The 14,955-nt window shown below is 56.7% G+C and overlaps 2 protein-coding genes across 2 annotated transcripts in view; both read right to left on the bottom strand.

Moving 5' to 3' along the window:
* Positions 1-2,302: 2,302 nt before the first annotated feature.
* HOXC12 (homeobox C12) lies at positions 2,303-3,938 on the bottom strand. Its single transcript, XM_049627612.1, has 2 exons — positions 3,332-3,938; positions 2,303-2,541 (listed from the first exon to the last, which is right to left on the bottom strand). The coding sequence occupies exons 1-2, from the start codon at positions 3,936-3,938 to the stop codon at positions 2,303-2,305; spliced, it is 846 nt and encodes a 281-aa protein (XP_049483569.1).
* Positions 3,939-13,089: 9,151 nt separating this feature from the next.
* HOXC13 (homeobox C13) overlaps positions 13,090-14,955 on the bottom strand; it is a 6,645-nt gene continuing 4,779 nt past the window's right edge. The window contains exon 2 of the mRNA XM_049627611.1: positions 13,090-13,558. Coding sequence (XP_049483568.1) covers positions 13,302-13,558 — 257 coding nt within the window. The 3' untranslated portion in view covers positions 13,090-13,301. The remainder of the gene's footprint in view (positions 13,559-14,955) is intronic.

Raw genomic sequence — 14,955 nt, 5'->3', positions numbered from 1 at the left:
GACTAGGAGGGCACACTACAGAGAGCTGGGGAGGGCATCTACCCACAGAGACTAGACTAGGTACTAGCAAGGGACACAGAGAACAGGACACAGATTGACAGAGAAGCTCACGGAAGTCAAGTTTAAAGCGACAGGAAGAGAATATTGCATATCTTTACACCCCCACCCCCTTTGGAGTGTTCTGGTCTCTCTTCTCTAGTAGGCTGTGGGAGTCAGGCTGGAGGGGTGAAGCTTGAATCCAGCACCCCAGAGCCCACAAGGTCACAGGAGGGGCTGCATGAAGGGGTACATGGGTGACCAGGCAAAGGGGAGAGTGCCTCACACTCAGGGCCAGCCCACAAGGGATTGTGCAGACAGCAGGAATGGCGCTGATTTCTGTGAACTTGTTGTATACGGGTGAAACAAGTTTATGTCAGTGGGGAAGTGTGGCAGGTGCCCAGTGGCGATGAGGGCATGTGATTGTACCGCCACTCTGCAGGGCTGCATTTGGGGACATGAGGCTACCTGCTTACAAGTACTGTTGGGGGGTGAGGTGGGGTGGGTCCAGTGGAGGTGCTGGGCTCAGAGTGCCCATGCCTCTGCACAGTCTTGTCCAGGGACTTGACGCTGTGTGCTGGTGGGAGAGCGGCAGGCTCTGTGGATTGCCATTGGAGGGGGTGTTAGGAGAGACTCTTCCAGGGCAGGAAGAACTCCCAAGCTGGCAGGCCAGTTCACAGTGTCCAGGCTGGGCTTAACTCTCATCAGCTCCCTGTTTCTGCCCTTCTTGCTCCTGAAAGGGTGGGTGGGTGGGCAGAGGGGAAGTCGGGGGAACTCTCACCAAGAGGGATAAAAACGGAGTGCAGGAAGGTGCCGAGCTTCTCCACTGCTTCTCTCTCCTAAGCCAGGCTAGATCTAATGGGCTGGGGCTGGGGCCTGAAGGGGGCTTTGAATAAAAGGCCCTCTGCAGAAGAAGCCACTCTTTGGCTTCCGACCGGTTCTGAGGATGTGTCCCTCCTTCAGCTCTGGTCCTTGTACTCGCGCCTGGCCGGCCAGGGGGAGGCGGAGGCAGAGGATCCTGAGACAAAGGGCGTCGTTGTGGGGTGGGGGGGGGGGGGGGGTGGAAGGGGGGTGGGTAAAAGAGAGAAAGGAGTTGTGTGGGGGACTGCAGCGCCCCCCTCCTTCATTGTCACCAGCCTGGGAAACCAGGGCTGAGCAGGGGCCTCTGCGGCCGGTAGCCCCTTTAGGGGCAGATTCTCCTCCTGCCTCGTAAATTATGCCGGTCCAGCCTCTGGCCGGCCGTGACCGTGAACGCCAGCGGGGAAGGGAGAATCAGCGGCGGTAGCGGCGGCTGCCAGAAACTCTCCCGGCCAATCAATGCCGCGCTTCGCAGACTCTTTCACAGCCTCTTGGGCTTCCTGGAGGGCCAGGTGGGGGTCCCTGGGGTGGCTACTATGCCCGAGGCTGCGTCCGCTGGGCTCTCAATTCCGCGCTTGCGGCTTCCGGTCCGCAGCCGCCTAGGCGGCAGGAAGACTGCCTGGCAGCACACCTGTGAGCGAATGGGCGGGCAGAGGCGTCGGGAGAGGGCTGGAGACCAGGAGACTTTTCAGGCAGCCCGCCCCAGAGGGGACTTAAGGCTGATGGTCGCCTTGTCCGCAGCCGGCTCTGTCAAACGCCTGTGCCTCGGCCCCTTCGGCCTCCAGGCCTAGAGGACCAGACCCCAGCGGACTTTACTGGGCATTAATGATCACGCTGTTCTCCCAAACCGCACTTCCTCCCAGGTTTCTCCACTTCCTCCTGCCCTTGCATAGCTACGCTGACCCCTGCCAATCTCTCCGCAGACGCTCCACTCTTGCTCCTTCCTCTCCGCCTCTCCTAACCCCAACCGCTGGGAGTTTGGGGAGCCTCGGTTCCACTGTCCCCACTTTTGCCTACTGCAGGTTGACTTCCGACCACGGAAGGAAAGTGGTGGGAGGGGGGCGCCTGGATTACCTTTGCTCCAGCTCCTCAGCCCCGGGCCCAGTGCCCCGGTCCCACTGCAAACCAGTCCTTCCCCAGCACCTCAGCCTTCCCTGCCCCTATCCCCTGCCTGCAGCTGTGGGCTTCCTCTCTCCTTGGCTGGCTTCTTCCCTTCTCTCTGGGACCTGGCAGGGCCTGCTGGGGGTGTGTGGGAGGGAACCACAAACAAAACAGACAAGAGGATGTCCAGGGAGGGCCTGCCAGAGATGCCTGGCGTTCTAAGCGGGGACTGGGTCCCAGGCAGCGCCCCCTCTTGCTCCCTGCCAGAGACAGGCTCAGTCCGGGGCCGGTGCCCGTGTCTTGCCGCCTAAAAGAAGGAGAGAGCTTGCTCCCTCAACAGAAGTCTTTTCTTTTTCATTCTCCGGTTCTGAAACCAGATCTTGACCTGCTGGTCACTAAGATTCAAGCGGTCTGAGAGTTCCCTCCGGCGCTGCCGCGTGATGAACTCGTTCACCAGAAACTCCCCCTCCAGCTCCGCCAGCTGCAACTTCGAATAGGGCTTGCGCTTCTTCCGGGAGCGGCTGTGGATCGGGTACCAGGGCGCGCCTGGGTGGAGACGAACCGGCAGCGTTGGCCAGAGGACCAAGAGGTGACAAGCCCAGTGCCCTCGGTCCTTCCCCAGCCCTTTGCACCTTGGCCTAACCGCCCAACCCCAGGCCTCTCCTCTCCCATCTCCCATCTCCTCTCTTCTACGCAGACCCCCATCCCCATCAACTCTCCCACCTTCACCATCCTCTTTCCCCCCTTTCACTCCTCCTGGCCTCCTCGACTGGACTTCCCACCGTAGTATCCCTGGACCCTCTGTGCTTCGAACCCCTCACTTCTCCCCAAAGCTCTCCTGCTCCGGGATATCCTGGCCCCTTCCTTTCACCTTCTCCAGGATGTGCTGGGTCCCTGATCAGCTAGAACAGACATGAATGAGCCAGTGGCCAGAGTAAACCAGGTCCACTGGCGTTTCTTAAGAGAGAGAAAAAAAATGTAGGTAACGGGAGTCTGTGCCAAGGCGGGGGGTGAGGTCCTAGAGAGCAGAGACCAAGCTCTCGGTCCCCACCCCCCACCCCTAGGCCTGGGGAAGTCTAGGTCAGAATCCCCTTCGCCGGAGCTCCCTGCCCCCTCTAGCCAGCCGCAGGTCCAGAAAAGGGGAATCTCTCCAGCTCTTTTATGGGGATATTTACATGTTTATAGGCGCTCCCCCCACCCCGCACTTCTTTTTAAAAGAAGCCCTTCCTCACCACACATTCTGTCACCCCAGGCGGCCCTAGCTCAGTCCTACCCTGCCCGCCCCGGTGAGCTGTCCGGTCCTGAGTATGCCTCAAGAGTGGGCCGGGGTCCTTACCGCTGGCCGAGAGCCCGCCGCCGGGGTTTAAAGGCGATACCAAGCTGCCCGGGTCGCCGGCGCCGGCGCCCTTGTTGCCCTCGTTGAGCAGGGACGAACTGGAGTCGGATTCCAGTGACTGGCACGAGGGCGGGTCGTGCGGGGGTCCCGCGCCCCCGTCGCCGCCGCCGCCGCCCGCCGCGTAGTCGTACTTGAAACCGAGCGCAGGGGGCCCCGACGGCTCCAGCGGCAGCAGCGCCGCCCCCGGCCCGACTCCTGGGCCCGGGTCGCGCCCGCGCTCCTCACGCTTCAGGCCCCCGCCGCCCTCAGCGCACGGCTCGCGGTAGTAACCCTTGCTGTCCTCCACGCGCGCCAGCTCGCACGTGCGGCCAAAGGGCGGGTTGAGCGACACCGGGCTGCCGAGATAGGGCTGCGGGTAGCCATTGCAGGGCTCCGCCGACGGCCAGGGCAGCGAGCACACGTTGTCACGGCGCGGGTAGGACAGCGAAGGCAGCCCTGGCAGCTGCGCCCCGGACGCGCGGAAGTTGGGGAAGTAGAACGTGTCTCCCGTGTGGATGTTCACCAGCGGCCCCACAAACCCGGGATTCAGGAGATTATGCTCGCCCATTTCCGCGGGGCCCGGCCGGCAGCTTCTACTTTATTGCTATCTGACATTAAACATAGTTAAACCTGCACCGGCCACCCATTGGCCATCAGGCTCACGTGGGCGCCGCCGCCAGGGGGATGGGTGGGGACAGCGAATCCCCCCACCTTGCACCAACTCCAACTTCCCCCTTCCCCACTCTGGGGTGGGGGGGGGGGAGAGACAAAACTCGGGGGCAGATTTAGTCGTTGGTTTCTGGTTTTTAAAAATATCATAAAACCTAATGCAGACAGTGAGTCAATCGCCCGACCCGGGGCAAAAGGGAAAAAGCCACACCAAAAATCCCCGCACATACACACTTCTGCACCATGCACCCCCCCCCAGATGTATTATCTTCTCGCCAACAGCTGGCCAAGCACAGCCTGTCCCTCTTTAATTAGCTCCTTTATTAACTAAAACCGTTGGAATTTACAATATCTCCCCAATAAATTACTATTAGATATTGTGTCATATAAAGTTTACTGGCTGTTTAAGGAGACGGATGAGCCCTTTGGCTCGGGGTTTATTTACAGTAGAGGCGAAGTGGGGGTAAGGACAGGTTTCCCTGCCACGGTCTTTCCCAGCCCTGCTACTGCGGTGCTCCCCCTCCTCAGCTCTATCTGCACAGGAATTTGGGGGTCACTTAGGGTCCTTTCCTCCAGGAAGGACTATGAGAGAATTGCAATGCTGGGTATTCCCACCTATCCCCCCCCAAGCTGGAAGCCACCCTAGCCTCACATTTCTACTCACCATTATAGGACAGATGCAGAAAGGAAGCAGGAAAAGGAGGTGCCCAGCTCGATGTGGACTTGACTACCTGCTCTTGAAAACCTGGGGGCCTGAACTACTCTTCCTTGGGACTTTTGTGGGTCACATGAGTTTCTGGGGGGTCTTCCGGAGTCTTTGCAGCAAGAGTCTCTGGGACTCCAGCAGAGCTTGGGCTGGCCTGAGAGGCTCCTGATTCCCACTTCGGAGTAGACCCCCACACTCCAGAACCATCTAAGCCTGCCACTGGGACCATCAGATGGCGGTGCCAATGTCAGTAGGTGTGCTGGGGGTGAGGGAGAGGGATCCGGAGAATGATCTTATTGGGGGCTTAAAATTATATTTATGGTGCTAACCTCGGCAGCTCCTTTCAGAAAAGGCTGAAAACCCGACGCTGGCCATTGATGAGATTAATCGACATCTGGAAACCACAATCTGATCTCAACCACGTCCACAGAATACAGATAAGCAGATTAAAATGAAAAACAAAACAAAGCCTTCAGCACTAGGTGTATCCTATTGGTGCCTAGTAGACAAAATACTCGGATTTCTATTTGATTGTTTCAGGCTCCTCTACAATATGAACGGCTTTAAGTAATACAAAGTCCAACAGTTCAGCAAACGTCTACATACGGGGAAACATCAGAAGAGCTAGATGGAGAAACCGAGGGTCTCCGCGAGAATCGGGCAGAAAGCAACCCACGTAGGTGAAAGTTAAGTATCTGAGAATGAGCTGAACCTACAAAAGCAGATCTAAGCTGAGGCTTCTCATCTCCCCTTTTCTCCCTCTCTCCTCTGCAGGACGCGGCAGAGAGAAACTCAGATTCTTCGAATTCCACAGCTCGCCAGGCGATTTCATTTCCTAAACCCGAACTGCTCCCTCGGACAGAAATTTGTCTGCAAGAGCGTCTCCCCCTGCCCGGCGCAGCTCAGAGCTCCCAGCGCGGCGCCCGCCCCTCGCCCCGCTTCCCCTTCCCCTTCCCCGCCCCGGCTGCCCCGGCTGCCCGGCCAGGCCCCTCCCGCCCCCAGGAGCCCGCCCCACGTCCGCCGGGCCCACTTGCCGGAACCGAGGCCGAGCGGTGAGATGCTAGCCCCGTGCAGTCACCTCCAGTCAGAACCGCGCGAGCCGGGGCGCCGAGCGGCGGGCAGGAGACCGCCTGGATTGGCCTTTTGGTGCCTAATTGATTACGGGGCTGCGCGGCTGCAGAAAGAAGCATCCCTGCGCCGCAAGTTCCACGTCACAGCATCTCCAACATTCTATTTATGCCCCCTTTCCGAGATGCATTGATGAGCACCACTGAAAATTTAATTTTTAAAACATTTATTTGGGGGTGAGTTGGGTCCTCCAGATTAAAAAAAAAAAAAAAGGGTGTGTGTGTGTGACTTGAAGATTGTTGCTGTTTTCGACCAGAACACTGCGCAGGCAGCAAGGTCTCCAGGCCTCCAGGCCTCCGTGCTCAGCCGCTATTGTTGGTGTGAGGGATGCCGAGCTGAGCTGCGCGGAGTAATCATTAGTCCGTGTGGGGCAGAGGCTTCTGCCCATTCTCTTTTACTCTTCCAGATGACTCCAGTCTCCTCGAGAGGGGACCCCAGGAGGAAGGCCTCAGCCTCCCCGTGTCCCTCCCTAGTTGAAAAATCTCAGGCCCAGAGCCCGGCACGCTGCCCTCCGGCCAGGCCGCTGAGCACACAGAGCCGCGGCCACAGGGCGGCAGATAGAACGCTGGGGGAAATGAGAACGGAGTGAGGGCTTTCTTCTTCCAGTGTCTCCCAGTCGGATCCGGCCCGAACTGAAAAGGCCACTTTCCCCAGGTTTCGGACTCTGTGGGCAGTGGCACACGCACACATCCCTCCTGGTTCCGTGCAGCTGGCCCTGCTTCCTCTCAGGGAGAGCCGCCGAGAACCACCAGCCACGTTCGCATCCCGGGTCCAGCTCCTCGAGGCCCATCGTGAGCCTGAGGGTTTTCAGGATGCCGGCGAGGACCCAGGCAATCCCAGTGCGCCACCGCTGATCTGTCCACCTTCAGGGAACCCAGCCACACACGCAGCTCGGCCCCTGCCTTAACCCAAGCTCCCACGAACAGGCCCCTGAGCGCCGCGCCCAGCCTGGGTCCCCGGGGCCGGCGGGAGGCTCGGGTGCGAAGCCTCAAATTTAAAACCGGCCTCGGCGGCGGGAACCGACTGCGGCTGAGGGAGGGGGACCTGGAGGGACTCGCAGCTCAAAGCGCCGGGTAGCTGCGTCTAACCGAGAGTTTTATCCAGCCGCATTTCACAGCCCACATGCAAAACTATAATTGGCCAGACCCAGGCTCTGGAACCGCGGAGCGATCTGTGCGTCCGCTCGCCCGCACATTCATCAAATCACAAGGTTAGTGGAGGCGGCCTGCCTGCTGGCCCCTGAGCCACGGGCTCCTGCTGTAGCTGGCCTGACTCCACCATGCCCCGCTCATTAACTCAGGGGTTAATTATAACTGAAGGCTAGGACGCGGCCCAAGGCTCTCCTTGAAGACCCGAGGCAGCCCTCGTGCTGCGGCGCACCCAACAGCTGGCCCCCGCGCCCCCTGTCTGCATCCCTCCCGCGTCCGCGCGGGCTCGGGTGACAGGGGCCAAGCGGCTGCGGGAGGCTCAGGCCACCGAGGAGCGATTGCTAGCTGCTGTGATCTGGCTCCCCCACCGACCCCAGGTCAGAATTATTCGGCGCGGTGCTGCCTTCTCCACGGTCAGTTGAGAGGCCTCGGTGGCCCAGTTCAAGGTCACTGCCTAGTTTGCAGAAAGCGGTTCTGCCGCGTATGCAAATGAGTCAGGGCCTGGGCCCCCGATGGGGGGTGTGTTGGCACTGAGCGGGCGGGGATAGGGGAGAGGAAAAGCGGCCGATGAGGAAGGTCTGGACCCCCATCCGACCCTTCAGACCTCTCTATTTCGTTCCTTTGGGGCGGGTCCGCCTTGGTTCAGCATCTTTGTCGGGTTCAGACAAGGCTGAGGGATGGAGGTAGGGGGACTCCGTCTCCTCTTTCTTCCCTTCCCTAACTCCTCCATGGGTCGGAGCCCACCTTGGTTCCCAGTCACCCCTCCGGGTGTCCAGGACTTAAGAAGAAAATAGGGAGACCCCTTCTCCAGGTGCTGCTTTCTAGGGATCTGCAGCCTGACGGGAAGAAGGGGGGGGAGGCTTTAATGGAACCTTGGGTGAGGGGCCCAGTCAGGCTTTCAAGCTCACACAAGAGGCCTGGGGTCAGCAGCGAGCTTCCTTACCTCCTCTAATCCTTCTGCGGCATCTCTGGGCCCGCTCCCACCACAATGGCCACTCAGGAAATGAAGGGGGGGTCCCAAGCGGGGACATCTGGAAGACCATGTCTCCACCTCTCACCTGAGCATCCCTAAATGGGCCCTCTTCCCCCCTTTTCTCCGTTCTTTCGGCGCACCAATGGTTAAATAGTTTCGCGGCTCTGACATTTTCCCCCTCCGCCAGCAGAGGATCTCCTCCGCCTAGTGAATTACTGAGTGTCAGGAAAGGTGTGGGGACCAAGTTTAAAAAAAAAAGAAAGAAAGAAAGAAAGAAAAAAACCACTCCCATCAAACGCCACACCCACAGCCGCCTGCACCGTATCCGGGAGCCCAGGGCCCGGTCTCCGCGACCTCGAAGCTCCGTAAGGGGTGAGGACTACCCGAGTGCCCTCTGCCCCACAGCCAGCGGCTCGCGGTGACCATGGCTTCTCGCCAGGCCTAGCCCTGGGGAGAGGCCAAGACATGCCTGGGGTCTACTCTGCCCAGCCATCCACTGCTTCCCAAATCCAAGCCCCAAGTCCAGGGCTGGGAGGGGGTAAAGGGGGGTGCGCGGGCGGACTGGGGTGGGGGCAACCGGCCCAGGGGGCGGGTGGAGGTTGGAGACTGTGCTGCGAATCTCGAGGCTGGGCTGGAAGAGCGGGAGTCTACTTACCTTTGGAGACAGAAGAGGTTCAGAAGGGTGCGGGGCGGGGATTCTCAGCCTCTAGAAACCTTCTGGAAGCCCCCTCCCCAAGGCCGCCGCCGGCCCAGCCTGGTATCTGAGAAGGGCGGGGCGGAGGAGGCGGAGGGAGCGGCCAGCGGTAGGCGCGCGGGAGCTGAGTTGCAGAACATCTCTGGAGAGGCCGCCTTTTATGGGCGTTATTAGCGCCCCTGTCTAGACTGGAGACGACACCTCCTCTGTGTGTAAACAGAGGCGGCGGGCCCTGGCGGGAAGAGGGATGGCGCGTCAAGGGGGCGAGCGGCCCTCCCCTTCTCTGGCCACCGGAAGATCAAGGCCTTTTCCACCCTGCCCCCCTTCCCTGTGTTCCCTGTGATGTCAAGGTCAGAAAGACCTAGTCACGGTCAAGGCTAAAAGAGGAAGAGCCTGGTTGGTTGTGAAAAAGCTCTGGCCCCCTCCTCCTCCCAGAAGCCCCTCGCTCCCCAGGGCCCCTCAATCCTCCACCAGCACAGGTCTGGATACACATCTGCCCGAACCAGCACTTGGAGTTTTTTTGAGGGGTGGGCTCCCGACACCATTCAAGTCGGACACAGGTGGATCCTAGGGTGGGGAGCTCGTTTTTGAACAGGGGGACCTGCCTCAGGGTTCCCAGCTCCAATCCCTGAAAGATGGAGACTGGCCCAGGGACTGCCCCTGCCTCACACCCACACTGGCCTGCTGACCCAGCCGCCTGTGGATCAGCCTCAGGAGCAGATGGTTTGGAGACAGTCGTGGAGGGATCCCCCTGAGAACTACTGGCCTTGCTCTCTCAGGTGGGTTCTTGGCTGTGGGACTACCGGCTAAAAGGCCTATTCTGCTGGCCCTGGGTCTGGGGACTAAGATGTGGGTGGGGAAGGGTTTTTCCCTCAAGCCCAGGAAAGGATCTAACTGAGACTTCCCTGGCAGCCTGGTAAAGTGACCTCCAGATGGAGAGTCCTGTGGGGTTCCAACCCAGCCAGGTTCCTTAGTCCTGGACGAGGGGGGGGGGACAGGGGGAGGCATGGGGAGTGGGGAGTGAGACTGGATCATGAGAAAGATCGCAGGATCCTCAGTCCCAGAGGAGAAAGGCTGTTGTCTGTTTCCAGGGGAAACAGCCCTTCACACCTCCTGTATCCCCTTGCAACCTAATGTGTATTGCAGCCTCTCACACCAACACTAGGAGACTGGCCTTGGAAAGAAAGGCTACTTATAGATTTGAATAAAGAAAAGAAAACACACCCTACACTCTGAGATAACAACATTCCTACTTACATGCTTGCACACACACAAGGGGCAGTGAAGGCTGAGGAAATTCTCCACTCGTCAAAAGCTCTACACACACACACAAACACACACACGTGGCTGCACACGAGTGTGCACATGCACACATACACCTTCACAGGAATGTCTCACTGAGTCCCCAAAGACAATGCCAATTCTTGGAGGAAGAAAAGTTAAGGGACCAACACAATTGGGAAAAGAATAATACATCTTCCCAACTTGGCCTCCCCAGAACACACACTCACAGGATACCTGTCTCGCACAGGAATGGCCATTCTCATGCTTGCTTACTCTTATGGGAGAGGCATCTCCAAAACAGATCCAGGCACGATAACCCTCCAAAACCCATCCAGGCACATCTAATCCAGGGCGGGAGAGGGTCCTAAACACCCTGGCACACTGGGGTTCCCAGGGTCTCAAGGAACTGCAGTCTTTGCCTGGGTTTCCAGTGTCCCCAGGAGTCTGCCTGAGCTTCCTCCTTTTTTCCATCGCCCCCTTCTGGGGCCTTACGGAGGGTCCCTCTGTGTGGGAAGACTCGCTCATAGGTGTGGGTTTGCATGCAGAAGTGGAGAGATTCCTTGGAGAACTCCAGACTTCTCTTTTCCCCCAGTCTCCAACTTCCGCTTCTCTGGCTGTCATGGGACTAGCCAATGTACCCTTAACTCAAGAGGGATGGGGGCCCATATCAAGAGAGCCCCAGGCTTCTTGTCTACTCCGTCCCTTTTTCTGACACACATTTAGTCTTCGCCTCTTTCCACCTCAGGAGAGACTCGGGGTTCTGGGAAGATGTTAAGGTGGTGGGTGGGGAGATGGAATTCAGAACCAGCCTTATTCCGGGGAGGTTCACCTATTCCCCCCTTAACCCCCCACTTCCCAGCATGTGATTCTTTGATGGCTAACCCGGAGTTGAAATGGAGTAGAACAGGACCAGGACCAGCCGCCGCATCAGTAGCAGAGGCTCTACCAAGAGTGAATTCTTGAGGCTCTTTGTCTGTGAGACTCCGTGGCGTGTGTGTGTGTGTGTGTGTGTGTGTGCGTGCATGTGTCTCACCGCCAGAAACATTTATTTAAATAAAATTGTAAGAATTTCAGCCATTGGGCAAAGGGAGATCGGAGAACTCTGATTTCCAACCCAATGCCTCCGGTCTTTCTGTGTCTCAGGAGAGAAAAAAATATTATATATAAATAAAAATTGCTGCAGTAAAGATTTAATCTGAGATAACATTGTTTTAGGCTATACTGCTTTTTAAAAGTCTCTTAACCTGACAACTTAACGATCTCATTAACTCCGCCAGATAGGGAGATAGGCACGGACGGACGCGACGGGGGAAACAAATTAGTGGCAGAGTCCACGCGGCTCCTGACTGCCTGGAAGACTGTGGTTCCCAGCAAGGCTGGAGAAGGAAAGTGGGGTTGGCTTAGTGAACTGCAGGACCAAAGGGTCCTATCGGCCTGATGTCTCGGCATAGATTGATGGAAGACAAAAGAGAGCAGCCCAAGAACGCTGAGCTTGCGGGCTACACGCCAGCAGGACAGGCTGTGCAGGCCCTTCCTAGCCCCAGCCCTGAACCGGCTACCCTTCTGGGGGCAGGAGGGCCCCTACCACCGTCCGCTACTGCCACAGCATCCAGCTCCAACTGGGTGCTTGCTGCCTTCTCACCTCCTAAATCCAGGCCTGACCCCCAACTATTAACCGAGGTCAATGGCAACGTACTTTTCTCACTCACCTGCTTTGGGGCCTTCCCAGTTGCTAATCACACCCATTTCTTCCCAACATACACTCATCTATTCTGAGGACAGCGTTTTTCTCCTGTCTAGATCACATCAACAACCCAAGTAACTCACTTTAGAAATGTAAGCGGAACAAAATAGGAGTTTGGAATTTACCCGGCTGGGGGTGATGTCTACATTCCTCCCCTTGCTCGCCCGGGCTGAGTCAGGGTATCAGGGATGGCCCTGACGAGCAAGAGGACAGAAGCGTCTTCAGAAGGAATCTGAGCGATAAAATCAAGGCAAAAAAAAAAAAAAGATTTTATTTTAAAAACAGGTTTGTGGGGTTCTTTTTCTTTTTGCATTCAGTACGTTGTCATTCAGACATCACAATACTATATACAGATACACACATTTTAAAAAAGCCTATTTCTGATGAACATTTCAAAAGAACACTGTTTTGTAATGCACCAGTGGGAAGGGAGAAGGTGAGGGGCCTCCCCCCCCTCAGCAGTGAGTTGGCCTTTGAGGAGGGAAATGTTAGGCGGTGTCTATATTAGCTGGTTAATTGGGGGCTGGTTATTTTGGCCTTCTGGAAGAAAACTGCTTTCCTCTGGACAACCAGTAAAAGTGAAAGTGTGAGGCTGCCTCCTCAGCTATGGCCTCCATGGAAGGGCAGCTGGAGAGGGGCTGTGCTGGGGGACCCACTCTCCATCCCATTGGAAGAGAAGTTTGTCCTTTCCTTAGAAAAACGTTCTGCTTCTGTGCCTGGCCTGATCCCCAGTAAAGAGAGGGAGAGGGAGAGAGGAAGGGGAGAGAGAGAGAGAGAGAGAGAGAGAGAGAGAGATTTAGCAGCGTGGTTGGAGTTTCCATCTCCTTGGATCTCTGCACGTTGATGGAGAGCAGAACACAGGAGGCAGTGGGGACTCCAGAGAAATTCAGCTTCCTGGTTGAGGTGGGGGCGGGCAGTTCCCCCACCGATTCCAGCTTTTGTTGAAACAGGGAAGAAAGAAAACCTACGCGCTGTCTGTACTCCAATCACGATGCCAGATCCCTAACAAGTATCATTAATATTAACGCGACTTTTAAAATATGCACAGAAAATCTTAACTGGGAAATCTTGCCTAACTAAGGAGCGCGGGAGGGACTGGGAACAGGAGGAGGAACTGGGGGGGATGGTATGAGCTCACCAGGTCCTGCACCGAGGCCCCACCCTCAGGAGGGTCATCAACCTGCCTGGGCAAAGGATGAGGCAAGAATGGGGTCATTCGGGATCCCCCAACCCTGCTTTGGTTGGAATGATCGGGCTCTCTGCTGCCATTAGGTTTTCTGGCAAGCCAAGGTCGAGGGCAAAGGGATGTGGAGGCAGTTAGCCTTCCTCCCACAGCCCACCCACACCCACCTCCAAAGCTGTAGAGGCTAGTAGGTCCCATCTGCATGGGGGTGGGGGTTGAGGATGGGGTGGGGAGCAGGGGGCTGCGGAGCTCGCCCTCAGATCCTCTCTGCCTCCCGCGACGCGGTTACTCTTTCTCGTTAACATTAAATATTCGTCCGCACCGGCGAAGCGTCCATCGGTGGGTTCGGTTATGGTACAAAGCGGCGACATAAATAGATGGGGCGGGTGGCCAGATGGGCGGTCAGGTGGAGTGGAGATGAGGCGCTTTCGATTTGCTAACCACCTTCTTCTCTTTGACCCGCCGGTTCTGAAACCAGATGGTGACCTGGCGCTCCGAGAGGTTCGTGGTGGCAGAGATGCGCCGGCGCTTCTCTTTGGTGATGAACTTGCTGGCCGCGTACTCCTTCTCTAGCTCCTTCAGCTGCACCTTGGTGTAGGGCACGCGTTTCTTGCGCCCTCGCCGATAGCTGCTCACCTCGGGCTGTAGGGGAACCACGTCTGGGGGGAGAGAAAGAAGGCGGGCGGCAGGAAGTGAGTCGTGTGTCTGGACCCTGGACCGACCAGGCTGTGCGCCCCAGGTTGCACCACCGTGTAGGCGCAAGGTTGCGGCAGGGATTTCAAGGGGACAGAGGGATTGCCCCCCAGTCCTTTGTGCCTCTGTTATGAGCAAGGCCACCGCTAAGGCGAGGTCACGGGTGTGTTGCCCCTAATGCCAACTTGAAAAGAGGGGAGGGGGCGCCAAAAACTTGGGAATCGAAATAAATAACATTTTCAGACAATGTTTAAAAAACAAGTGCAAAAAAATCCATGATAAACAAAATCACGAATTTTAAAATAAACGTGGGACCAGTAGTACTGATTTTTTTCTTTTGCCTCCGGCTCCAATATGGCTCTGCACAGCACTCGTTATTAGACTCCTGTACCTGTAAAAGGGTCCCTACAAATTCCACCCTGGTCTGAGGGTCTAGAGGATTGCAGGTATTCAGGAAAATTCCTCCTTCCTGCAGTTAGATTATTTGGGCAACCATCAGTATAGACTGTGCCATTATCAGGGGGAAAATGTTCTGTTGTGTGTTTGAGGGAGAGCATGGCTGAGAGACAGCTTCGGTGGGCACAGACCACCAAGTGGGGCCTCATGCCTTTGGTCCCTGCCTCTACCCTAGGAATCGGAGACCTGTACGAAGAGGTAGAGAAGAAAAGTATCCAGGTGAAGCCAGCCTGCCTGGGAGCCCATCGCTCTAGAAGTCCAATGTTGTGAGCCATTTAACGACATCCAAGGTAGGAGGTCCTGGACCTGAGTTGTAGGGAATCAGGCCCCTGGAGGTAAGGGGTCCACACCCCAGGGTCTGCCCACCAAAGGAAGTACCAGGAGAGACCTCTGGGCTAAAACCCACTGTTCACATAAGTCTTCTACAAAAAGAACTCAGTGCCCCTCCTCTTGCCCCTACAAGTGTCCACTCACCAAGACAGCAAATTCTACTCCAAAGACCTCTCCTCTCCATTCCTCCAAAGTTGAGGGAAACTGTGGCCATCGCATGCAGGAACACTAACCTTAAACCCTAAGTACCTTGTTATCCCAACCACTGCTAGTTCAATTTCTTTATGCTCTGTGAATTTCCCAGGAACTAAGAACAATATATTTCACTTATATCCCCCTTCCACTCCACTCTCATCCCTGTTAATAAAAAGGTCATGGCAACACTTTCAAGGGGAAGTGGGGAGTGGGGGGGGGACTATCTGAATAATTCACCCCTCAATTTAAAAAAAATGTCATTGTTAGACTTCTTCAGGTAAAAGCCAATGATGAGGACTGAATATTTGAGGACCCCCTTCATTCTTAGTGCCCTTTGGAAGTAGAGAGGCAGTCCAGAACATAGACACAAAGCTCTTCCTGA

This window comes from Panthera uncia, chromosome B4 (genome assembly GCF_023721935.1).
Source record: "Panthera uncia isolate 11264 chromosome B4, Puncia_PCG_1.0, whole genome shotgun sequence".
Taxonomy (NCBI): domain Eukaryota; kingdom Metazoa; phylum Chordata; class Mammalia; order Carnivora; family Felidae; genus Panthera; species Panthera uncia.
This window is presented reverse-complemented; position numbering and strand designations above follow the sequence as displayed.

Excerpts from the sequence above, each read along its gene's own strand:
- HOXC12 (XM_049627612.1), bottom strand. The coding sequence starts at position 3,938 with ATGGGCGAGCATAATCTCCTGAATCCCGGGTTTGTGGGGCCGCTGGTG. Across the intron at positions 2,542-3,331 it reads CGGCGGGCTCTCGGCCAGCG|GCGCGCCCTGGTACCCGATC; the intron begins GTAAGGACCCCG and ends GTCTCCACCCAG.